The sequence below is a fragment of the Panthera tigris genome, chromosome A3 (assembly GCF_018350195.1).
Source record: "Panthera tigris isolate Pti1 chromosome A3, P.tigris_Pti1_mat1.1, whole genome shotgun sequence".
Classification (NCBI taxonomy): Eukaryota; Metazoa; Chordata; class Mammalia; order Carnivora; family Felidae; genus Panthera; species Panthera tigris.
This window is the reverse complement of record NC_056662.1, coordinates 26,352,428-26,376,767: the sequence shown is the minus strand read 5'-3', so window position 1 is coordinate 26,376,767 and position 24,340 is coordinate 26,352,428. Positions and strand designations below refer to the sequence as shown.

The 24,340-nt window shown below is 43.1% G+C and overlaps 1 protein-coding gene across 7 annotated transcripts in view; it reads left to right on the top strand.

The window, feature by feature from the left end:
• The window catches only part of KIF3B (kinesin family member 3B), a 48,683-nt gene that overhangs the window by 7,908 nt on the left and 16,435 nt on the right, over nucleotides 1-24,340 (top strand). For 5 of the 7 annotated variants that reach the window (XR_006215524.1, XR_006215523.1, XM_042980660.1 and 2 more), the window contains exons 2-5: nucleotides 14,477-15,945; nucleotides 18,973-19,074; nucleotides 19,289-19,411; nucleotides 19,530-19,648. Coding sequence is in view for 5 of the 7 variants with exons in the window: in XM_042980660.1 (XP_042836594.1) it covers nucleotides 14,542-15,945; nucleotides 18,973-19,074; nucleotides 19,289-19,411; nucleotides 19,530-19,648 (1,748 nt within the window). In the remaining 2 variants the exon portion in view is untranslated. Of the gene's footprint in view, nucleotides 1-9,939; nucleotides 10,199-14,476; nucleotides 15,946-18,972; nucleotides 19,075-19,288; nucleotides 19,412-19,529; nucleotides 19,649-24,340 lie in introns of those variants that run through there. The other 2 variants (XM_042980661.1, XM_007073557.3) reach the window with 2 other exon arrangements.

Sequence of the window (24,340 nt, the reverse complement as noted above, 5' to 3'; positions counted from 1 at the left end):
CTTTCATGTTGCATCTGGAAATGTTCATTTCATATTTCAGAACCATGTTTCCATGTTTAGTAGTTATAAACTAGTAAACTTTCCCTGGCATTGGGCATTTGTTTCCAGACTTTTACAATGACATAATGGGCTCTAATGAACATCTTTGCTTCTCTCTCTCAGCCTCATAAGAGAGCAATTCTAATAAATAAATAGATGGTTTGGGGACGGTTAGAATTTTCAGAGTTCTAAAGGAGAACCGTATGTTTTCCTTCTTAAAATTTTATTGGGATCCTCCAAAAGTGTTAAAAAAAACAACAACTTTATTGAGATATAATTCCCATACCATAAAGTATCTTTTCATAGTTTTTCTCAGCCTTCTTTGCTCCTTCTCCTGCATTTTCTTTTTGATACAGAATTCCCACTGTATAAGACCCAGAACACGGGCTTATGTAAACCCTCCGTTCTCTGAGCAGGCTGTTGGCTGGTGACATTGACTGGAAATACTGTACATACATTATCAGGTTTGTGCACTGCACGAGCTCTCACTATGAGAGCAAGCGTATCATTGTGGAATTGGACAGTGCATCATGACAACTGTGGACTTTTGGAGAGGGATTTTTAAAAAACATTTAACTCATCAATTACTGAAATAAGTTCTATGATTTATGGGAGATTCTGCTTCGTCAACTTTGGGAACTGTTTACTATAGAGGTGGCACATGTAGGGCGAGCTTCTCCAACATATAATTAATATAATTAATATAAGAAATTAATTTGCTTCTCCAACATGAGTATACACGCAAATCATCAGAAGTCTCAATACGATGGGATTCTGATTTGGGGGGATCTAGATGGGGTTAGATTCTGCAGAGTTAAACCAGGTAGAACAGGAGAAGATTTTAGGTCGCACTCCATACAGCATCCAAAATTATATTGAATGACATGGGTTAGGATGAGGCTGTTAGCGTTATTCCCTTTTAAACTTTGTTCTGGCCATCTCAAGGAGAACGTTTGTGTGGTTCCCGTCTATTTCTTAACACTTGCTAAGTTGGTTTTCTAACCAAGAGAGATCAGACCGTCAGCCCTTAGGTAAGCCATAGTATCTAGCTAGAATTTAGTGACGTTGTTGTGTGTCCTTATATTTATTTTCATAGTTACCTTCTGTGTACAGTAAGTGATACTGATTTTCTATTCATGCTAGTGATACAAAGTTTCTTTGTGTTAGAAGAAAGTAGATTTAAAGAAAACCCTTGAGTCAATGATCGTACAGGTGGTTCGTGGAAATGGTAAAAATAGTGAAGAGACAATCAGATGACTGATATTTAGGGCTGGTGTAGGAAAAAGGCCATGAACTTTGGAGCCAGGCAGACCTGGTTTCTGCGTATTTTGCCACTTATTAACCCGGTGTGCCATGTTACTGCCCTCTCCCCTGCTCAGGGCTTTTCTCCTCCAGATTGGGTCAGGGCAGAAGCACCTCCTGTGGGCCAGGCCCCGTAATGCTTGTCTCCTCTGATGCTCAGACAACTCCATGTGGCAGGGTATTGGTGGTCTTCCCATTTCACAGACAAGCAAATAGTCTCAGAAGGAACTTGGGCCGGGTTCCAGAGCTAGGAATGGTAGCACTGGGTTTCAATCTCAGGTGTACCTGAATGTCTCTTTTCATTACTCCAGGCCACTTCCCTCTTTTAAATGTAGATTTTGCTCTGGCTCTCTACTCAGCTGAATGGCAGTCTGATTAAAATGAAACGTCACTGAGGGGCGCTTGGGTGGCTCAGTCAGTTAAGCCTCTGACTCTTGATTTTGGCCCAGGTCATGATCTCATAAGTGAGTTCGAGCCCCACATGGGGCTCCGTGCTGGCAGTGTGGAGCCTGCTTGGGATATTCTCTCTCTCTCTCTCTCTCTCTCTCTCTCTCTCAAAACAAGTAAACTTCAAATAAAATTGTTAAAAAAAAGAAAAGTCATTGCGCACACCCATGTTCCCTACAGCATTACTCACAATTGCCAAGAGGTGGGAGTTGCCCAAACGTCCCTGGACAGACCAGTGGATAAAGAAAATGTGGCATATACACACAATAGGATATTATTTAGCCTCAAAAAAACAAGGTGATCTTGTCACATACCACAACACAGAGGCAGAGTGGTGGTTTGCAGGGGCTGGGGAAAGGGGGAAATGGGGAGTTTCTGCTTGATGGGTATAGAGTTTCAGTTTGGCACGATGAAAAAGTTCTAGAGCTCTGATACAATGTGGATGTAGTTGGCACTGGATTGTACACTTAAAAGTGGTTCAGAGGGTACATTTTGTATATAAGTGTAGGGTTTTTTTACCACAATTAAAAATTTCTTAAAAGTAGAAAAAGAAAAAAAGCCATTGGTCAGAAGGCATTTTTTTTTTTTCATTTTGGAAAAATGTCAAGCGTACATAAAAATAGACTAATATAATGAACCATGAACCCATTACCCGCTTCCAGCAGTTATCAGCACATGGCACTTCTGTTCTACCTACAGCCTCCCGTGCACCCCACCCCACTCTGGCACACAGTGCATAACTTTATCTGAAAACACTTTTACGTGTATGCCTAAAGTAAGAACTTTTTCTAAAGAGCGCCATTTTCACACCTAAAAAAAGGTAACGATAATTCTTTAACCACCTAATATCTGGTGTGCAAATTTGCTCGATTGTCTCATACATTTTGTAATAGTTGGTTCATTTGGCTCAAGATCCAGAAAGGGCCCCCATCAAGCACCAAATGTTATATTTGGTTGATTTAACTGTCTTACATCAAAAGAGTGCATACATTTTTATTTTTATGTATTTATTTTTTAAATTTTTTTTAACGTTTATTTATTTTTGAGACAGAGAGAGACAGAGCATGAACGGGGGAGGGTCAGAGAGAGGGAGACACAGAATCTGAAACAGGCTCCAGGCTCTGAGCTGTCAGCACAGAGCCCGACGCGGGGCTCGAACTCACGGACCGCGAGATCATGACCTGAGCCGAAGTCGGCCACTTAACCGACTGAGCCACCCAGGCGCCCCAGAGTGTATGCATTTTTAGCAGAGAAACAACTTCACTTCTTTCCTGGATGAGTACTTGGAATGAGAAGTTCCTGGAAGGAAGGCTGGTCTGGCTTCATAGTCTAGTGGTGGTTCAGAGTGCAAGTTCTGTGTGTTGGACTGGTGTGGGCAACAGGGTGCACTGGCGATGGGGAGATTAATGAGACAGCCCAGGGAGGGGGTAGATGGCGCCCTCTGTCAAAAAGGAACCTGCATAGCTTTTACAGCTCTAGGAATGGATCCTGCTAATTACTCCTACCTGTAGCTAAAGGTGTATGTTCAGGATATTCACTATGGCATAGTTTGCAGTAGCAAAAGACCAGGAACCATGAAAAGACGTCCCGGTAGTGGAATGATCGAATACCTTAACATTTTATTTTATTTATTTATTTTTTTAAGTAAAGTCTACACTCAACTTGGGGCTGGAACTCATGACCCTGAGATCAAGAGTCACATGCTCTACTGACTGAGCCAGCCAGGCGCCCCATCAAATACATTATAAAGCAACCACACAGTGACGTCTAGGCAGCTGTTTGAAGGAGGAGGGTGGTGGTAGTGCAGAAATTGCTTCCAAGATCTATAAAGTAAGCTGGAGAACGGTACGTAGTGTACTTCCACTTGAGTTAAAAAAAAAAAAAAAAAAAAAAGATGGGCGAGCAATACAGATACATTAATGCTTAGGTATGCATTGAGTATTTCCCCAGGGGTCGGGGGAAGATTACTTGCTCATTACTGTACAGCCTGAATTGTTTTAATCTATGCATATATTGATGTACACATGTACATATGCATATATGTGTATATTAAGAATAAGTTTATAGGTAGGCCTTTAAATAAGATAAGCCTAGTTTTGAATCCTGATTGTTCCACTTAATTGCTCTGAGACCTTGGGCAAATTAATTTCTCTGAACCTCCCATCCTTATTTTTAAAATGAGGCTAATACCTATTCCTCATAAGGTGATGTTGAGGATTAGAAGAGGAATATACGTTAAGCTCTTGATATACTGTCGAATATGACAAAACCTCAGACCTACACTGATCCTACTAAGAAGTAGCCTCTAGATTTGACTATATTTTTATGAATGTATTTTCTGAATGTTTCACAACTGGATTAAAAAAAGAAAGGATTTCTTTCCCACTTTTCCCCTCTAAATAAATGCTTTCTTTGTCTGCCTGTTTGGGTTATCAAATGACAGGGCATGCATGGTGCCAGTTTGAATTCAGGGCAGGAATTTATTTGTTCAGGGTTCTTGTATGTAACCTTTGTAGGTTTCTTTCCAGATAAGTAGCCTATCTTCCTAAAACACTTAATCTGAAATCAAGTTGCTAGACTTTTTCCCCCCAAGGAAACAATAGCTTCATTGCCATCCCCCTTCTTGATTATAAGAAACAAAATATATGCAGCTGTCAAAAAGGCCAAAGGAAGCAAAAAAAAAAAAAAAAAAAAAAAAAAATCACTTGCAAGCTCAGTCCCAGAGTAAATTAACTTTACTAATCTTGCAGTAGGCTAAGCACTGAGCATTAATTTATTAGTTTATTTAATCCTTAGAACAGTTCTTTAAGGTATGTGTTATTAACTGCATTTTATGTAAGAAACTATGACTTAGGTAACTTTGTCAAGATTTTGTAGCTAAGTGGCAGTGCAGAAATTAAAACCCTGACCTGTTGGACGCTAAAGCTCATGATTTTAGCGCAGAGCCTGCTTGGGATTCTCTCTCTTCCTCTTTCTCTGCCCCTCCCCAACTTGCACCGTCTCTGTCTCTCTCAAAATAGATAAATAAACTTAAAAAAAATAATAAAGCTCATGTTTTTAACCATGACTTTACCCTGTTTCCCTCACGTCTTTTTCTGTACATGTGCATGTACACATGTAAACATAAATCACGTCACAGTAGCTCTTCTCTTTGGTAGGCTGCTTTTTTTTTCACTCAGCCAAATGTCACGAATATCTTCCTAGAAGTAAATACTTAGAGGTTTATTGCCATTCTTAATGACTGCGTAATTTCCCATTGTAGAGATGTGTTATAACTTAACCAGTCCTTTACCGATGAGTATTTAGGTGGTTATAGGTGGTGCTGTAATAAATATAAACATATGTGTGCATCTTGCATATATATTCAGGGATTGATGTCCTTAATTAGATCCTTAAAATAATTCCAAGAAATGGAGTTGCTGTTTGAAGGGAGTGTTACATTGTGACTATTACACTTCAGTGGATTGATTGACTGTTTGATTCAAGATATTGATTACTCAACTGTTAGCAAATAATCTGTGCCAGTTTGAGATGCTGTGGCTCTTATACGTACTGTAAGGGACAGTTTGAAAGTTTTTAGACAATTCACACAATTATCTGGTTATAAACAGTACCTGTAATAACAACAGCCTGTATTTTATTAACCTTTGGTCTAAATGCCTTTAGGGCGGAGACTACATGACTTGCTACAATGACATTAGAATGTTAAAGAGTCTAGTACTGTAGACCTCATGGAAGCTCTTTTAGACACTTCACCATAAAGTTGAGATAAGTATTTTTACTCCTAGGGCCCTTTGTTCATCAGTTAAAACATTGCCTTTCCCTTCCTGCCTCTCTTTCTTCTTTCCTTCCTTCCATCTTGACGCCCAGCCTGGCTCTCAGACCCACGACCCTGAGATCAAGAGTCACATGCTCCACTGACTGAGCCAGCCAGGCACCCCAAAACATTTTTACTACCTTATATTCATGGTGGTCAGTAAAACTGGGTAGATGAAAGGAAGAAAATAATGAGTTTTAACAATTGGATATTACTTTACTAATTAATTTCACAAAATTTTTCCATCTCCTTTTCCCCCTAATTTTATTTTTCTGACCACACAGTATATTCCCACTAGTCAAAACCCAAGAGGTCTAAAGGGTATACATGCAAAGTCTCCCTCCTGCTCTTACCCCACGCCATATAGCTCTTTCCTTATAGGCAGCCAGTGTTGTTATCTGGCTCATGAACATCCCTTAAAATATATTTTATGCACATATAAGCAAATATAGAACTGTTCCCTCCACACAAATCCAATGTCATTTTTTTTTAAGGTTTTTTTTTTTTGTTTTTTTTTTTTGGAGAGAGAGAGACAGACAGACAGAGCGTGAGCTAGGGAGGGGCAGAGAGAGAGGGAGACACAGAGTCCAAAGCAGGCTCCAGGCTCTGAGCTGACAGCACAGAGCCTGACATGAGGCTCAAACTCGTGAACTGCGAGATCATGACCTGAGCTGAAGTCTGGCTTTCAACCGACTGAGCCACCCACGTGCCCCAAATCCAATGTCCTTTTAAACATTTTTAAACATTTTTAAACATTTTTTTTTTTTTTTAATCGAGGGGGAGAAAGAGAACTTGCACATGCATGTGAGCACAGGGGAGGGGCAGAGAGAAAGTGGGAGGGAATGAATCCCAAACAGGCTCTGTGCTGTCAGCGGAGAGCCTGACTCAGGGCTCAGTGTCACAAACTGTGAGACCATGACCTGAGCCAAAATCAAGAGTTCGATGCTTAACTGACTGAGTCACCCAGGCACCCCCCAATGTCCTTTTAAAAGTTCCTCAGTGATATTATTTTTCAACAAGAGATGAATAATCTTGTTTCAAAAATTGTGTAACTCCCATTAATGGGAGACCCAGAATTGGGCTTGCTCTCTGATACTTCAAAACAGCGCTGGTTGTGAGAGTAGTGTTGATGGTGATGAGGTAGATACAGAGTAGAAAACAGCCACTTCCCCTGAGAGAAACTTGCACAGGGAGTTGGCTTAAGCCTGGTTAATAGGGAGCTGCTTTATCTTCTTGCCTGAGAGTAGTGTTTCTCAGATGGCCCACGTGATCTGTGGCTTCAGCTGGCTTTCAGATCCTGAGTCCTTGAACTCCAGGCCAGGGCGGTTGGCAGGTGGTTGCCTGGTCTGATCTTAGAGGACACTGCATTGGAATGCATTGATTAAAGTTGCATTAGCATGTACTCTGTGCACCTGCAGATTGCTCCGCCTTGCAGGGCTGTTTCTGGTAAATTGTCAGACCTTTATTTTTTTCCCCTTTGAAGATACCACATGCTCACTAAAGAATAGATCACTATTGATGTTTTGATGGGACTTATTTTATATAATTGTGATTGCATGCGTTCAGTTTTGTAAACTGCTTTTTCATTTGTGATAAGCATTGTCCATGCCATTACAGACCCTTGGTAAGTGTCATTTAAAAAGATAGATTAGGGGAGCCTGGGTGGCTCAGTTGGTTAAGCATCTGACTTCGGCTCAGGTCATGATCTCTCGGTTCGCGAGTTCGAGCCCTGCATGGGGCTCTCCATTCTCAGCGCAGAGCCCACTTCAGATCCTCTGTCTCCCTCGCTTTCTTCCGCTACCCTGCTCGGGCACTCTCTCCCTCTCAAAAATGAATAAAAACATTAAAAAAAAAAAAAAGATCAAGGTCTAGGGGCACCTGGTGGCTCAGTCGGTTAAGCATCCGACTTTGGCTTAGGTTATGATCTTGCAGTCTGTGTGTTCGAGCCCTGTGTCGGTCTCTGTGATGACAGCTCAGAGCCTGGAACCTGCTTCGGATTCTGTGTCTCCTTCTCTCTTTGCCACTCCCCCACTCACATTCTGTCTCTGTCTCTTTCAAAATTAAATAAACATTTAAAAACAATTTAAAAAGATAAAGGTCTAAAGAAAACCTCCTCTTAAAAAAAAAAAAAAAGACTTGCATGGCAGGCCTTTCTTAATCAGATCATGTATATGTGAATTTGGTTATAGACAAAGATGCCTATAGGAGCCAGGCAGGAAATACAAATGGGCAAAGCATGCTGGGTGTGACTGTAGAGAGCAGGGTTGGGGCAGATTGGAGAGGCTGGGCTCTCCAAAGTGGCAAGTGTTTTCTCAGTTCCCATTGCTGCCATTTGGGTCATAGACTAGGGGCTGTCAGATATTCCTATTCTTCAAGAGAAGCAGAAAACCTGTTTTTTTTTTTTTTTAATTTATTTTTATTTTTTATTATTAAAGAAACTTAAGTTTATTTATTTACTTTGAGAGAGAGTGTGAGCATGTGTGTGCAAGTGCACACATGAGTGGGAGGGTGGGGTGGGGGAGGGAGGGGCAGAGAGAGAGGGAAAGAATCCCAAGCAGGCTCCACGCCATCAGTGCAGAGCCCGACACAGGCCCCATCTCACAACCATGAGATCGTGACCTAAGCTGAAGTCAGGAGTTGCATGCTTAACTGACTGAGCCATTCAGGTGCCCCAAGCCTGGTTTGTTTGTTTTTTAATGTGAAATGGGTGTTTTGTTTTGTTTTGTTTTGTTTTGTTTTTTGAGAAAACAAATTTTTACATATTCAGAGAATAATATGGGAAACAATCAGGATCGACAGCAGTTAACATTTTCTCTTATTTTCTTCAAGCCTCATTTCCCTGGGGTTTTTGTTTGTTTGTTTGTTTGTTTTATTTTGTTGTTTTTTGTTTGAAGTAAACTCACCTCCCAATGTGGGGCTTGAACTCATCACCCTTAGATCAAGAGTCGCATGCTCCACCAACTGAGCCAGCCAGGCACCCCACCCTGTTCTATTTTTTTAAGAGGAATGATACAATATTACAGATAAAATTGAAATATCCTTCCCATTATTTAAAAAAATTTTTCAATTTTAGAGAGAATGAGCGCATGAGCAGGAGAAAGGGGCAAAGGGGGAGAGAGAGACAGAGACAGAGACAGAGAGAGAGAAAGAGAATCCCAAGCAGGCTCCATGCTCCAAGCAGAGCCCTCTGTGGGGCTGACCCCACGACCCTGGGATCATGACCTGAGCAGAAATCAAGAGTCGGACGCTCAACTGACTGAGCCACCCAGGCGCTCCAAAATATCCTTCCCATTTTTAATCCCATTCTCCACCTCTCACCCTGCCCAGTTTGGGCAGCTGCTATCATAAATTGTTGTATATCTTTCCCATTTTTTTTTTTAACGTTTTATTTGTTTTTGAGACAGGGAGAGACAGAGCATGAACGGGGGAGGGTCAGAGAGAGGGAGACACAGAATCCGAAACAGGCCCCAGGCTCTGAGCGGTCAGCACAGAGCCCGACGCGGGGCTCGAACTCACGGACCGCGAGATCATGACCTGAGCCGAAGTCGGCCGCCCAACCGACTGAGCCACCCAGGCGCCCCCCCATTTTTTAATACTTACAAATGCAGCTCTATGAGCACCATATTATTTTATAAATTTTTTGTTGTTTTATAAATTTTTAATCATAATTATCACTCTGTACTTGCTTTTTCACTCAGCCTGTTTATTTATCCATGTAAACATATATAAGTCTAATTCAGGCTTGGCAGACTTTTCTGTAAAAGTTCAGGCAGTAAATATTTTAGGTTTTCTGAGCCAGACTGTCTCTGTTACAGCTACTCAACTCTGATATTTTATAGCTAACGCAGCCATAGGTAATGTGTAAACAGAGGAGGTATGGCTATGTTCCAATAAAATTTTATTTACAAAAATAGGATGTGGGCCGGATTTGGCCCCTGGGCTAGAGCTTGCTAACCCCTGCTCTAATGTATTCCTACTGAATAGTATAGTGTGTATGATATGATCACACCATATGCTATTTTTCAATTCCCCTGGTTTAGATTGTTTCCAGCTTTTCTATTTTAACATGCTGCAGGAAGCATCCTTGTCCATGTTTCCTTGTGTAAACATTCACATTCAAAAGTTTTTCACTAGGACATACACATAAATAGAAGTGGAATTGCTGAGGCTTTCTTTTTTTTATTTAAACAAATAAAATGGACCAAATAAAATGCTTCGGGTAGAAGAACGTAACCAGTTTGAGACCTCTGTCCTAGAATCTCTATAGGAAGCCAATAGTTAGTGAGAATCCAATCCACACTTACTTCTAGAATGTGAGGTAAGAATCCGTGACAACCAGCAAAGATGAAGGTGCATTCACCCAAGTGTAAGAGCTAGAGAATGATCTGGAAGCGTGTGACCGCCATGAGAAATGTGTAACTGACTTCCTCAGCGGACAAAAGTGGTGAAGTTAGGGAGAAACTCAGCTTTTCGTGGGTAGTAGCCATTCAGACGGTGGTTGTTAACGTCGGAATGATCAGTTCTAACAGAAAAGCTATTCAGGACGAAGGTGACAAGCTGCTGACCTGTGGTTGCTTCTTTCCTGGCAATGCTGTGAGTTCCTTTAAAGATTTATCACTGCAATTAGACCGGCTAGAAGAAGAGTAAGGAAGGTAATAAAGCAAAGAAAGAGCGTCAGGGCATCCTTCCAAGAAAACCCTCTCCTCTGAGGAGGACCCAGAGCAAGTTTTTAAGCCCTGGTGGCAGGAAATTAAATTAGCCCATCTTCCTGAAGCAGTATGGCAACAATACATGACTCGTGCAGTTGAGCTCAGAGAGCTCAGCAAAGAAATGGTATTATTCTGTGTTCTGAGTTGAGATTTAATTAAGAGGACTCGGGCTTTGGGAAGTCCTTCTTTTTGAAACATTTTAAGCATGATTGTAGGTCATTATAGTTCCTTTGTTTTTATCGTTTGGAAGAGCGCAAAAAATATACGGTCACCCTGCGGCGGACCTTTTCATTTTTTTAAACAGGCTCGGGGCCACCTTGTTTTGATAGGTAAAAGCTGGACAGCTCTGCCTCTTCTGTAATGCAGAAAAATTGGTCTCTCCTCTGACCCATTCTCCTCTTACCCCCCTTATGTTTCCTTTAAAATTTTTTTATTTTATTTTATTTATTTAAAAAAATTTTTAAATATTTATTTTTGAGAGAGAGAGAGAGAGAGAGAGAGAGAGACAGAGCATGAGTGGGGGAGGGGCAGAGAGAGAGGGAGACACAGAATCCGAAGCAGGCTCCAGGCTTCGAGCTGTCAGCACAGAGCCCGACGTGGGGCCGAACCCATGAACTGTGAAATCATGACCTGGGCCAAAGTCGGACGCTTAACCAACTGGGCCACCCAGCCGTCCCTTTTCTTTCTTTCTTTCCTTTTTTTTTTTTTTTTTTTTTTAAGGTTTTATTTATTTAAGTACTCTCCACCCAACATGGGGCTCAAACTCATGACCCCGAGATCGAGAGCCGCATGCACCTCCCACTGAGCCGGCCAGCCTCCCTCCCTTACGTTTCTTACTCCAAGTCTATGGGATCTTGTCTAAACCATCCCATGTGCTGCAGCAGAGGCCTCCCCACGGGAGGCTCCGGGGCTTGGGGTTTGAGCTTGGCCCCTGACTTTTGCAGGTCTCTGCTGACATGGAGGTAGAGACAGGCAAGGGATCAGCTGCAGTGGTAGCTTGGGGGCCATTGCCCTGGAAAAGAAAGGGAGACCAGACCGGCCATTCTAACATCTAGTTCTTTCTTATCATCAGACAAAATTGTAATAGCGTATAGAAAGTGATGAACGAGGGACTGTCTTACATGCTTTTCTTTAAATGGCTGGAGCTTCACTTCTAATTGGACATGGATTAAGTATTTGGATCTCAGTTTAATCTGATTTTTTTCAGGGTGATAACTATAAAACTGAACAAGAGAATAAAAGTTAGGGCTCACTAGTCATCTCTGGAATGATCGTTTGACAAAGGTTTTGGATGAATCTGTATTAGTTGATTTTAATTCCGCTGTATGTTAGTTCATAAAGTGCTTCCACCTTTGTAAGTACTGCCTAGTGTCACGATCATCCGCCAGGAAGGAGCATTATCCCTCTTTTACCAATTTTAAAGAAAATGGGTTCAGAGAGGGTAAGAGGTTTTCTGGTTCTTCATCCTAGACATTATTTTATTACATCTAACAACTAGAGAAGTATGAAAAGTAAATTTTCGTGTTTCCGTGTGCTTAGCAGCAGAAGAATCTTTTATAAAAGCTTAGTGGGGGAACACATTGACTCTCTATTAACCTGCAGCACATTTGCCTAGAACGGCCCGGGCGTCACTGCTTCACGTTCTGCCACTCCTTTGTTGGCAGGGAATAGGTCATCCTCACAACTAAAAAGACATTGTTATCACTGTTCTAAGTGTCTATTAAAATGACAAATGCATATATCCTGTGAGCCGGCAGTTGCACACCTAGAAATTTAACTTACAGCTATACTTGCTCACACATGCAAGGATGTGGTTCCAGTTTTTTCACAATAATACCAGAAACAGCTTAATACTAGAACTTAAGCTGCCGTACGTACGGTGGGATATTTTGCTGCTGTCATAAGGAATAAGGCAACTCTGTGTCTACTGAGCGAACAGACTCCAAGTTATGTTGTTATTGAGGAAGGCAAGGTGCTGGACACTGTTGTTCCTGTGTATAACCTTCTACGCTTGCGTTAAAAAGGAAGGGGGCAAGTGGGCGCCTAGCCGGCTCGGTTGGAGGAGCGCGTGACTCTTGATCTTCAGGCCCCACGTTGGGTGTGGAGATTTGCTTGAATAAAGAAACTTAAAAAAAAGGGGGGGAGGGTAAGTATGTATTAAACATATTTGCTTGCTATGCATAAACTGGCTCAGGAAGATTAAAAAGCTAATAATACTTGCTGTGTGGGCAGGGACTTGGGTGGCTAGAGAACACGTGAGGCAAAGGGACCTGTCACTGAAGAGCGATTTGAATCAAGAAGCATGAGAATTACCTATTAAAAAAACCCCAAAAACCCACACCGAGGTTTTTGGGAATTTGAGGTCCTCATACATACCTCTTTACTCTGATCTCTTTGCTCTCTTCCCCTTCCCAGAGGACCCACTTTAGCATCCTTTCTCTTGTTCCCCGAGTTTTCTGCCACCACCAGATGAAGTTACTTAAAAAACATTCTTTTTTTTTTTTTTTTTTTAACGTTTATTTATTTTTGAGACAGAGAGAGACAGAGCATGAACAGGGGAGGGGCAGAGAGAGAGGGAGACACAGAATCCGAAGCTGGCTCCAGGCTCTGAGCTGTCAGCACAGAGCCCGACGTGGGGCTCGAACTCACGGACCGCGAGATCATGACCTGAGCCGAAGTCGGACGCTTAACCGACCAAGCCACCCAGGCGCCCCTAAAAAACATTCTTAACACCTATTTTCTTATTTGCATTCAGATTGTATTAAGTTTGTTGATTGAATAAGTGCTTTCTCTGTTTGAATACATTTTGCACAAGCCATAGTTTATGATTTTAGGGTGGAAGAGAATTATGGGCACGAGATGGGAAATTCAAACAGCACAAACAAGTGCACAGTGAAGTTTTTTCTCTCTCTTGACCTGAGAGTCCTCTAGGCCCACAGTCCCCCTGCTGAGGCTGCCACTGTTACCACTTTGTTGTCGTGGTCACTGCTTTTATGTGCATACTTCTAATAATATTGTTTTGTCTGTCAAACATAAACATGCATCCGCGTATCCCCATGCTTACACAGTGTTAACCATTCTGTACACACTGTGTCCCATCTACTGTTTTCAGTTAGCAGCACATCTTAGTATAGGGTTACATTTAGATTAGCACATTCTTCTCAGTAACTGCATAGGATTCCCCTGTATATACTATTATATATGTTTAATTTATTTAATCAGCCCCTTCTTGATGGGCGGTCCCAGGCAGTCTGTAGCTGTAGTCTGTCGCTCCCACAAATGATGCCACAATGAATATCCTTGTATCTGTGGGATAAATTCTTAGAAATACAACTGCTGCGTCGGAAGGTACTGCTAGATGGTTCCAAATTGCTCTCTGTAGATGCCATAGTAGTTCTGCAGGATGGAAGATCATCCAGGCTTTGAAAAGGTTTTGAGCTGCCACATCCTGTAGTCTGAGATAAAGTGCCAGGTGGAGGGAGGACGAGCTTGTGCACACTACTGGTGGACTAAAGTTTTTCCTTTCCCGCTGCAGCTCGTTAAGACCTGGTGAAGAACTACAGTGTGCATTCAAGTCATCAAAAAAATTAAAAAAAAAAACTTTTTAATGTTTATTTTTGACAGAGAGAGAGAAACATAGCATGAGTAGGGGAGGGACAGAGAACGAGGGAGACAGAATCTGAAGCAGGCTCCAGGCTCTGCGCTGTCAGCACAGAGCCCGACGCGGGGCTTGAACTCACAGACCACGAGATCATGACTTGAGCCGAAGTTGGACGCTCAACCGACTGAGCCACCCAGGCGCCCCTAAAAAATTTTTTTTTAATGTTTGTTTATTCTTGAGAAAGAGAGAGACAGAGCATGAGTGGGAGAGGGGCAGACAGAGAGAGAGAGAGAGAGAGAGAGAGAGAGAGAGAGGGAGACACAAAATCTGACGCAGTTTCCAGGCTCTGAGCTGTCGGCACGGAGCCTGACATGGGGCTCAGACCCACAGACCATGAGATCATGACCTGAGCCTACTGAGCCACCCAGGCACCCCTTCAAGTCATTTAATGTAGCCATCAGAAGGTTGGTAAGACAAAGGTGATGTGGGTGTGTCAGGTGCTGTTGAGCAGCCCCCGGTGACAACTGTACTGTCCTTACTTACTTTTGCTTTTTTTTCTAGGACCTTAGCCTCCTGAGACATTTTGGATTCATAGCCCTCAAGGGTTGATCCGGCCAGAGTTCATCATGTCAAAGCTAAAAAGCTCGGAGTCAGTCAGGGTGGTGGTTCGCTGTCGGCCCATGAATGGCAAGGAAAAGGCGGCTTCATATGATAAGGTGGTGGATGTGGACGTGAAGCTGGGGCAGGTATCAGTGAAGAACCCCAAAGGAGTGGCCCACGAAATGCCCAAGACCTTCACCTTCGATGCAGTCTATGACTGGAATGCCAAGCAGTTTGAACTCTATGATGAGACGTTCCGACCACTCGTGGACTCTGTCCTGCAGGGTTTCAATGGGACGATTTTTGCCTATGGACAAACCGGGACTGGGAAAACGTACACGATGGAAGGAGTCCGTGGTGACCCTGAGAAAAGAGGGGTCATCCCTAACTCCTTTGATCATATCTTCACCCATATCTCTCGATCTCAGAATCAACAGTACCTGGTCCGGGCTTCTTACCTGGAGATCTATCAGGAGGAGATCCGAGATCTGCTCTCAAAGGATCAGACCAAAAGGCTTGAGCTCAAAGAGAGGCCTGACACTGGAGTGTATGTGAAAGACCTGTCTTCCTTTGTCACCAAGAGCGTGAAGGAAATAGAGCACGTGATGAATGTGGGGAACCAGAACCGCTCTGTCGGTGCTACCAACATGAACGAGCACAGTTCACGCTCTCATGCAATTTTTGTCATCACCATTGAGTGCAGCGAAGTGGGCCTTGATGGAGAAAACCATATCCGTGTAGGGAAATTGAACCTTGTGGATCTTGCTGGCAGCGAACGGCAAGCCAAGACTGGTGCACAAGGAGAAAGATTGAAGGAAGCGACCAAGATCAACCTGTCCCTTTCAGCCTTAGGTAATGTCATCTCTGCCCTGGTAGACGGCAAGAGCACTCACATTCCATATCGGGACTCAAAGCTCACCAGGCTCCTCCAAGATTCTCTTGGTGGCAATGCTAAAACTGTAATGGTGGCCAACGTGGGACCTGCCTCGTACAACGTAGAAGAGACTCTGACCACTCTGAGGTACGCCAACCGTGCCAAAAACATTAAGAACAAGCCAAGGGTCAACGAGGACCCTAAAGATGCCCTCCTTCGAGAATTCCAGGAAGAGATTGCTCGGCTCAAGGCCCAGCTGGAAAAACGGTCCATTGGCAGAAGGAAGAGGCGAGAGAAGCGGAGGGAAGGTGGTGGCAGTGGTGGGGGTGGGGAAGAGGAGGAGGAGGAGGGAGAAGAGGGTGAGGAGGAAGGGGATGATAAGGATGATTACTGGCGGGAACAGCAAGAAAAACTGGAGATTGAGAAGCGGGCCATTGTAGAGGACCACAGCTTGGTTGCAGAGGAGAAGATGAGGCTGCTGAAGGAGAAGGAGAAAAAAATGGAGGACCTGCGACGGGAGAAGGATGCGGCTGAGATGCTGGGCGCCAAGATCAAGGTACCGGAGCCTCCCTGAGGCCCTTTCCTCTTTCAGTGCGTTCTGTTTTCGCCAAAAAAATGAGATGAGGGGTGATGGCCCTTTCAGTTTTACGTTCCCAACAGTTTCCGGTGTCCGGTGTCCAGTAAGGGTTTGTGGAACTGAAATAAAAACAATTTCTTCAAATTTAAAACACGAAATATCGAATGCATAGGAAGAATAATTTTTATATATGTGCAGGGTATAGAAACCAGCAATAAAACCGACACCCATGCCCCCCTCCCCGCCCCGCAGCGTGAGAAATAGAACATAACCTGCATCTTTACGAGTTCTTCATGTCCCCCTCCCCCAGAGGTAAACATTGTCTTAGGTTTGGTGTTTTATTATTTCCTTACTCTTCTTTATAGTTTTCCCATTTATGTATATATGTCTAAAAAAATAGTTGCGGTTTCACATAATGTTTTACCTTTATATAAGTGGAATCTCACGACTGCAATTTGCTTTTACTTGCTCAACCTTACGTAATGAGATTTGTCCATAGTGATGCCTGGAGCTGTGATTCATTCATTATTACCGCTCTGAGAATCATGTGGTATTCCATTCTCCCGATAGTGGGTTGTTTCCATTTTTTGCCACAAATGTTTTTGTACTTGGCTCCAGGAGAACGTGTATGAGCAAGAATTTCTTATCTGGCGCCATTAGGTCCTTGGGTATGTGCAGTCCTAATTTTACTAGATAATCACAAATTGTTCTCGGAGGTGGCCATGTGAATGGAAGCTTCTGCCAGCACATTATGAGCTTTGGTTGTGCCTCATCCTTACTGGCACTTGTGACTCTCCGACTTTTAATTTTTGTGTGTCCGGTGTATATAAAATGGTATCTCGTTGTGGCTTTAATATGCAGTGACCTTGTGACACAAGATACAGAACAGTTCCTTATGCCCTTGTAGTCAGCCCCTTCCCTCAGCCTCCAACCTCTGTGAGTCACTGGCCAAGTAGCATTCTAGAACGCGGGGACTCCTGGGCATTTTCTTTCTGGTGCCAATGGGCTGGACTCTGGGCTGCCACGGGGCTTTAATGGCAGAGGAGGGGACAGAGCTAACCCTGGCAATCTGATGACCACTGCCTGACCACAAGCCAGAACTGCTCTGAAGTGTTGGGTTCTTTCTTAGTGAATTCACGCAAAATCTGGTTTCAACTCTCAAATGTATCCTTGTTTTTTAATTTAAAAATGACCAGTGACCGCTTCCTCTCCTCTCCTTTCCCCATCGCTGTATGAAGCCATGCTTTATCTGTGGCTTCATAGTAGCCCTTTCACAGAACTGGGTTCTGTTTTACTTCAGAAGCAGGGGTCTTTTCCAGAGCTTTCAAGACCTGATATGAACATGGAGTTCTATACAACACAAATAGAAGGTCACCTTGTCCTGTGGGTTCCTTCACTACAAATGCCACTTCATGCCTCTTCACTCCTGCACTTGAAGTGTTAACAGGGTGTGCCCATGTTTGGTTTGCATGCTGGGTTTTAGGATCACATCTATTAACCAAGCCCAGGAATACCTAGATAGACGCTGTAAGCAACTTGGGTTATTTGGGCGACTCTCAGAGGCCAAGTGTGGCAAGACTCAATATAACCTCAAGGTCACATTTTGTTTATGGCAGAATGGTATTACTTCTGTCTCTTGAGATCTCTAGATGCTGTAAAATCATAGGACAAAAGTACTTTAGAGCTGGAAGGAGTGTGAGTGTGTGTGTGTGTGTGTGTGTGTGTGTATGTGTGTGTGTGGCAAGGGGATGGTTGATAGTCCAGTCCAGTCACTTCCAAACAGGCTCAAGGGCTCACTGAAAGATGGCTGTCATTAATGTTCATAAGTTTCTTTAAAACAAGGTTGTGGAGTTTGTGGATTCCATGCTTTTCAGGAGCAAATCATTCCCATGGCTTCAGGTACCATCTAAATGCTCAGGGTGTCCTATCTGTATAGCCAGCCCAGAGCCGTCTAACATCCAAGCCTGATGTCTTTGCCTACTGGACATTTCCAGAGATGACCACGGCCACCCAGAGCCTATTCCTGCCTACCTTTACTCAGTCAAGCCAGAGCCCTAGGAGTTATCCCTGCTGGCTGTCCCTCGTTCTCCCTTAAGGCCCAGTCAGTCCCAAGGCCTCTGAGTCCTGTGCCATCAGCTCTCTTGGACCCATCATCCTCTTTGTTCTCTCCCACCACTGCTGCCCTAGCCCCGGCCTGGATCCTCAAAACAGCCTCCTGTTCTGGTCTCCCTCCACCAGGCCTGTCCTTTTCCAGTCACCCTTCCTGTGGTAGGGGAAGAATGTTTCTAAAACACAAATCTGACTGTGTAACGGTATGCTTAAAGAACAGTCAGTATGATTTGTGTGCTTTGCAGGATCAAGTTTAGTCTTTGAGGTTTTTGAACTGACCCGTAGTTGCTTTGCCAACTTCACGTATCAGTACTCCCTACCCTACCCTCTCACACACATAACATTTTTGTTTTCTTAGCTAATTCCTATTTTTACCTCAGCGCTCTTGAGACAGGAAGCTTTTCTTGACTCCCTCCAAAAGCCTGAATTCTCTCCCTCCCACGTGCCTCTCCCATTATTATTGTCTTTTCCTCATGATGGCGTCTGACTCCATAGGGTAAGAGCCTGCTTACTTGTCCGCGGCCCTCAGGGAACTCTTTAGCCTTGTGATTTGTATTCAGTTGCATCCCCAGTACCTAGCACGTAGGAGGTACTCAATATGTTTTAGGTAGGGTCAATGCTTGGTCCATACAAACCAAAAAAAAAAAAACAAAAAAAATTTTTTTTCAAAGAAAGCTGAAATTCCTGTATGCCTGGGGAAGCTACATCTTCAGTGTTTCTAAGGTAAAGCTCCACAGTGGTGATAGTAAGGACACTGCCGAGCACAGTCTGTGTTCCCCCAGAGTTCACCCCTTTGGCTCAGTCCTGAGCTCATTATGTTTTACAGGCTTCCCCAGGAGGAGATACGTTCTGAGGGAGATCAGTCACGAGATGGATTCTACTTTTTCTCTCACTCAGGCCATGGAGAGTAAGCTGCTTGTTGGAGGGAAAAATATAGTAGATCACACAAATGAACAGCAGAAAATCCTGGAGCAGAAACGGCAGGAAATCGCAGAGCAGGTGACTTTTCATTCCTTTTTGAGGAGAAGGGGGTGGGATACGGTGCATTAACGCTACAGAGAAAACGTCTCTTGTATTAGATTCTTCAGAAGGAGTGGAAACGAGGTGCTTAGCCCCTTCCTAGCGGGAGACTCTGATCTGGAGCCCCCCAGCCCTGTGTTCTTGTACAGACATTGTCTCTAGGCAAGCTGATGAATTTTGTGATGTTGCTCAGAAACGTCGAGAAAGAGAAATCCAGCAACAGATGGAAAGTCGAGATGAGGAGACCCTGGAACTTAAAGAGACATACAGCTCATTGCAGCAAGAGGTGGACATCAAGACCAAAAAACTCAAGAAGGTATAAAGGAACGAGGCCAGGCAGAGGTGTCTTGAGACTTGGCGGTGGGGAGCGGGTAGGGAAGAACTCTGTTGTCTGGAGGGCTGCCCTCCTCACCTGCCTCTCGCCTCGCTTCCAGCTGTTCTCCAAGCTTCAGGCGGTGAAGGCAGAGATCCATGACCTCCAAGAAGAGCACATCAAGGAGCGTCAGGAGCTGGAGCAGACTCAGAATGAGCTCACCAGGGAGCTGAAACTCAAGTAAGTTCTGGGCCTTTCGTGGCACCCCCAGCCATTTGCTGGGTGGTTGCTTGTTCAGTACGAAACATGTCTCTGAGGACAGGGTCCCTGCCTACTTCTCTCTAGATCATCTCCTGCCACCTTGTCTGTTTTCTGTTTATTCTTGAGAAAGTCACTTTCTGTCTCTGAATCCCATCTGTTAAGTGAATGACTTCACCAGATGATCTCCAGGTTTCCTTCCACCCTACTTCTTGAAGCTTTTAAAGGCTCGAGCCTCTGTTGACAAGAGGGGATCTTTTATTAACTAGAATTTTCTGAATGGTATAATGAATACCCACCACCCAGATTCATCGATAAACAACCTTTTTTCATTTATCTTTTCATCGAAATATTCTAAAACCTCATGTAATGTTAACCTCATGTTATCTCACTCCTGCATACTTACACATATGATCACAGTGCTATTTTAAATTTTTAAAAAAGTTATTTATTTATTTATTTTGAGAGAAACAGTGACAGCATGAGAGGGGGAGGGGCAAGAGAGAGGGAGAGAGAGAATCCCAAGCAGGCTCTGCACCTGTCAGCACAGAGCCCACCGTGGGGCTCAAACTCACAAAACCATGAGATCATGACCTGAACCGAAAGAGAGAGTCAGACGCTTAACCGACTGAGCCACCCAGGTGCCCCCACAATGCTATTTTTAAAAATGCTTTATTGACATGTAATTTACATACCATACAGTTCACCTATTTAAAGTATACAAGTCCGGGGGCACCTGGGTGGCTCAGTCGGTTAAGCGTCTGACTTCGGCTCCGGTCATGAGCTTACCATTTGTGAGTTCGAGACCTGTGTCAGGCTCTGTGCTGACAGCTCAGAGCCTGGAGCCTGCTTCAGATTCTATGTCTCCCTCTCTCTACCCCTCCCTCACTTGCATTCTGTCTGTCTCTCTCTCAAAAATAAATAAACATTAAAAAAAATGTTTTTTAAAGTATACAAGTCGGGGTGCCTGGGTGGATCAGTTGGTTAAGCATCTGACTCTCGATCTTAGCTCAGATATTGGTCTCAGGGTTGTGAGTTCAAGCCCCATGTTGGGCTCTGTGCTGGACGCGAAGCCTACTTAAAAAAAAAAAAAAAGGTATATAAGTCTACAGGATTGTAAAACCATCATCACAATCTGATCTCAGAACATTTTTGTGTCCCCCTTCCTCCCCAAGGAAACCCTGTATCAGCAGTCATTCCTTATTACCTGCCTCCCCCACCCTAGCCCTAAGTACCTACTCATCTACTATCTTATAAATTTGTCTATTCTGGACATTTCATATGAATGGAATCCTATAATATGTGGCCTTTTGTGACTGGTTTCTTTCACTTAACATGTTTTCAAGGATCATCCTTGAATGTAACATGTCAGGACTTCCTTCTTTTTTATGGCTGAATGGTAATGGATAGTATGGATATACACACACATTTCATTTATCAGTTGATGGACATTTGGGCTCTTTCCCTTCTTTGGCTATTATGGATGCTGCTGCTGTGAACATTCATGGACAAGTTTTTGTATGGACATGTTTTCATCTCTCTGGGATATTTACCTAGGAGTGGAATTGTTTACGTCGTACAGTAACTCTGTGTTTAACTGTTGGAGGAACTGCCAGACTGTTTTGAATGGCTGCATCGTTTTATATTTCCACCACCAATTTCTCCACATCCTTGTTGACACTTGTCACTGTCTGTCTTTCTGAGTGTAGCCATCCTAATGGGTGTGAAGTAGTATTTCTCTGTGATTTTGATTTGCATTTCTGTAATGACTAACCACGTGGAACATTTTTTCATGTGCTGTCTAGCCATTTGCATATCTTCTTTGGAGAAAAGCCTGTTCAAATCCTTCACCCATGTTAAAATTGGGTGATTTATTGGGTCTTTTTATTATTGAGCTACAAGAGTTCTTTATATATTCTGGCAAAAGTCCCTTATCAGATACGTGGTTTGCAGGTATTTTCGCCCATTCTGTGGGTTGCCTTTTCATTTTCTTTATGGTATTTTGTTTGTGGCACAAAAGACTCATCATGAGGTAGCCCAATCTATCTGTGTTTTCTTTTGTCCCTTTAACTTTTGGTATTGTGTCTACATTTTCCTATTTTGGGCATTGTGTATAAATTTATAATGGAATAAGGTGGCCATTTGTTGTTGTTCTTGTTTTTTTAATTTTTTTAAATTTTTTTAAGATTTATTTATTTTTGAGAGATGGAGTGTGAGCTGGGGAGGGGCAGAGAGAGAGGGAGACACAGAATCTGAACCAGGCTCCAGGCTCTGAGCTGTCAGCACAGAGCCCGACGCGAGGCTTGAACTCACAAACCACAAGATCATGACCTGAGCTAAAGTCAGACGCTTAACTGGCTGAGCCAACCAGGCACCTCATGTTGTTGTTGTTGTTCTTGTTGTTGTTGTTATCGTTGTTGTTTTTTAATGTTTATTTATTTTTGAGAGAGGGGGAGGGGGAGACACAACGTGAACAGGGGAGGGGCAGAGAGAGAGGGAGACACAGAATCCGAAGCAGGCTCTAGGCTCTGAGCTGTCAGCACAGAGCTGGATGCAGGGCTCAAACTCGAGAACCATGAGATCATGACCTGAGCCGAAGTCGGATGCTTAACCGACTGAGCCACCCAGGTGCCCCACATGTTGTTGTTTTTTTAATGTGGCCATTTGTGGCTGGCTTCTTTCACTTGGTATAGTGTTTTTAAGGATCATACGTGTTATAGCACAAACCAATATTTCATTCTTTTTTATGGTTGAATAATATTGTATGAATATATCACATTTTAGTTTTTCATTCACCAGTTGATAGACCTTTGGACGGTTTCTGTCTTTTAGCTATTAGGAATACTACTGTTACGAACATTTGTGTACAAGTTTTATTGTGGACTTATGTTTTCAATTCTCTTGGGTCATCTTAGAGTCCTAAAGTCTTAGGTCTTACATTTAAGTCTATGATCCATTTTGAGTTAGTTTTTGTGTATAGTCTGAAGTAGGGTTCCAAGTGCATTCTTTTGCATGTGGATATCCAGTTGTCCCAGCACCATTTATATAATTTTTTTTTAAGTTTGTTTATTTATTTTGAGGGAGCATGAGCAGGGGAGGGGCAGAGAGAGAGGGAAAGAGAGAGAATCCCAAGCAGGCTCCACACTGCCAGTGCAGAGCCCGACTTGGGGCTTGAACTCACAAAACTGTGAGATCATGACCTGAGCTGAAACCAAGAGTTGGACACTTAACTGACGGAGCCACCCAGGTGCCCCTCTAGCACCATTTATTGAAAGGGTCTTCATTCAGTGTCTTTGAACCCTTGTTGAAAATCAGTTGACCATAAGTGTAAGGGTTTATTTCTGAACTCTCAATATTGTTCCATTGATCTTTTTGTATGTCTTTATGCCAATACCATGCTGCCTTGATTACTGTAGCTTTGTAGTAAGTTGTCCTCCGACTTTGTTGTTCTTTTTCAAGATTGTTTTGGCTATTCAGGGTTTCTTGCATTTCCATATATATTTTAAGATCAGCTTGTCAATTTCTGTGAAAAAGTCAGCTGGGATTTTGATAAGGATTGTGTTGAATCTAGACATCCATTTGGAGAGTATTGTCATCTTAACAGTTAAGTCTTTTGATCCATGAATATGGGATGTCTTTTTATTTATTTAGATCTTCTTTACTTTCTCTTTTTAAATATAATTTTAATGTTTATTTGTTTTTGAGAGAGAGAGAGTGTGTATGTGTGTGAACAAGGGAAGGGCAGAGAGAGAGGAGGGCAGGATCCGAAGCGAGCTCTGCTATGACAGCAGAGAGCCCTATGTGGGGCTCGAACTCATGAACTGTGAGATCATGACCTGAGCCGAAGTCGAAGCTTAACCAACTGAGCCACCCAGGCGCCCCAAAAAGATCATCTTTTTCTGTTAAGAATGTTTTGTAGTTTTCAGTGCAAAAGTCTTTGTGCTTCTTTTTTTTTTTTTTTAATTTTTGTTTTAATCTTAATTTTTTTGTGAGAGAGAGAGACAGAGCGTAAGTGGGGAAGGAACAGAGAGAGAGGGAGACACAGAATCCAAAGCAGGCTCCAGGCTCTGAGCTGTCAGCACAGGGCCCTACCTGGGGCTCGAACTCACAAACCTCGAGTTCATGACCTGAGCCAAAGTCGGATGCTTAACTGACTGAGCCACCCAGGCCCCCCTGCACTTCTTTTGATAAATGTATACCTAAGTTTGTTTTTTTCTTTGTTATTGTATACGGAATTGTTTTCTTTAAAAACATTTTTTTAACATTTATTTATTTTTGAGAGACAGAGACAGAGCATGAGTGGGGGAGGGGCAAAGAGAGAGGGAGACAAAGAATCTGAGGCAGGCTCTAGGCTCCGAGTTTCAGCACAGAGCCTGATGGGGGGCTTGAACCCACAAACAGTGAGATCATGACCTTAGCTGAGCCACCCAGGAACCCCAACCCCTGGGGTTTTTCTTTAACGACCTCTTCAGAGGGATTCTTTCATGACCAAGTTTTAAATTTGGAAGGAGCCCTTAAAATTAAGTGAGTCTGCCCTCTTTCTGGGTATGTACCCCTAGAAAAAAAAATCAGAACAGAATATGTCAAACTATTAATAATAGCTATCTCTGGATGGTGACATTATATGTAATTGTATTTTTCACATTTTCTACCGTAAATAGAAGCTTTAAAATC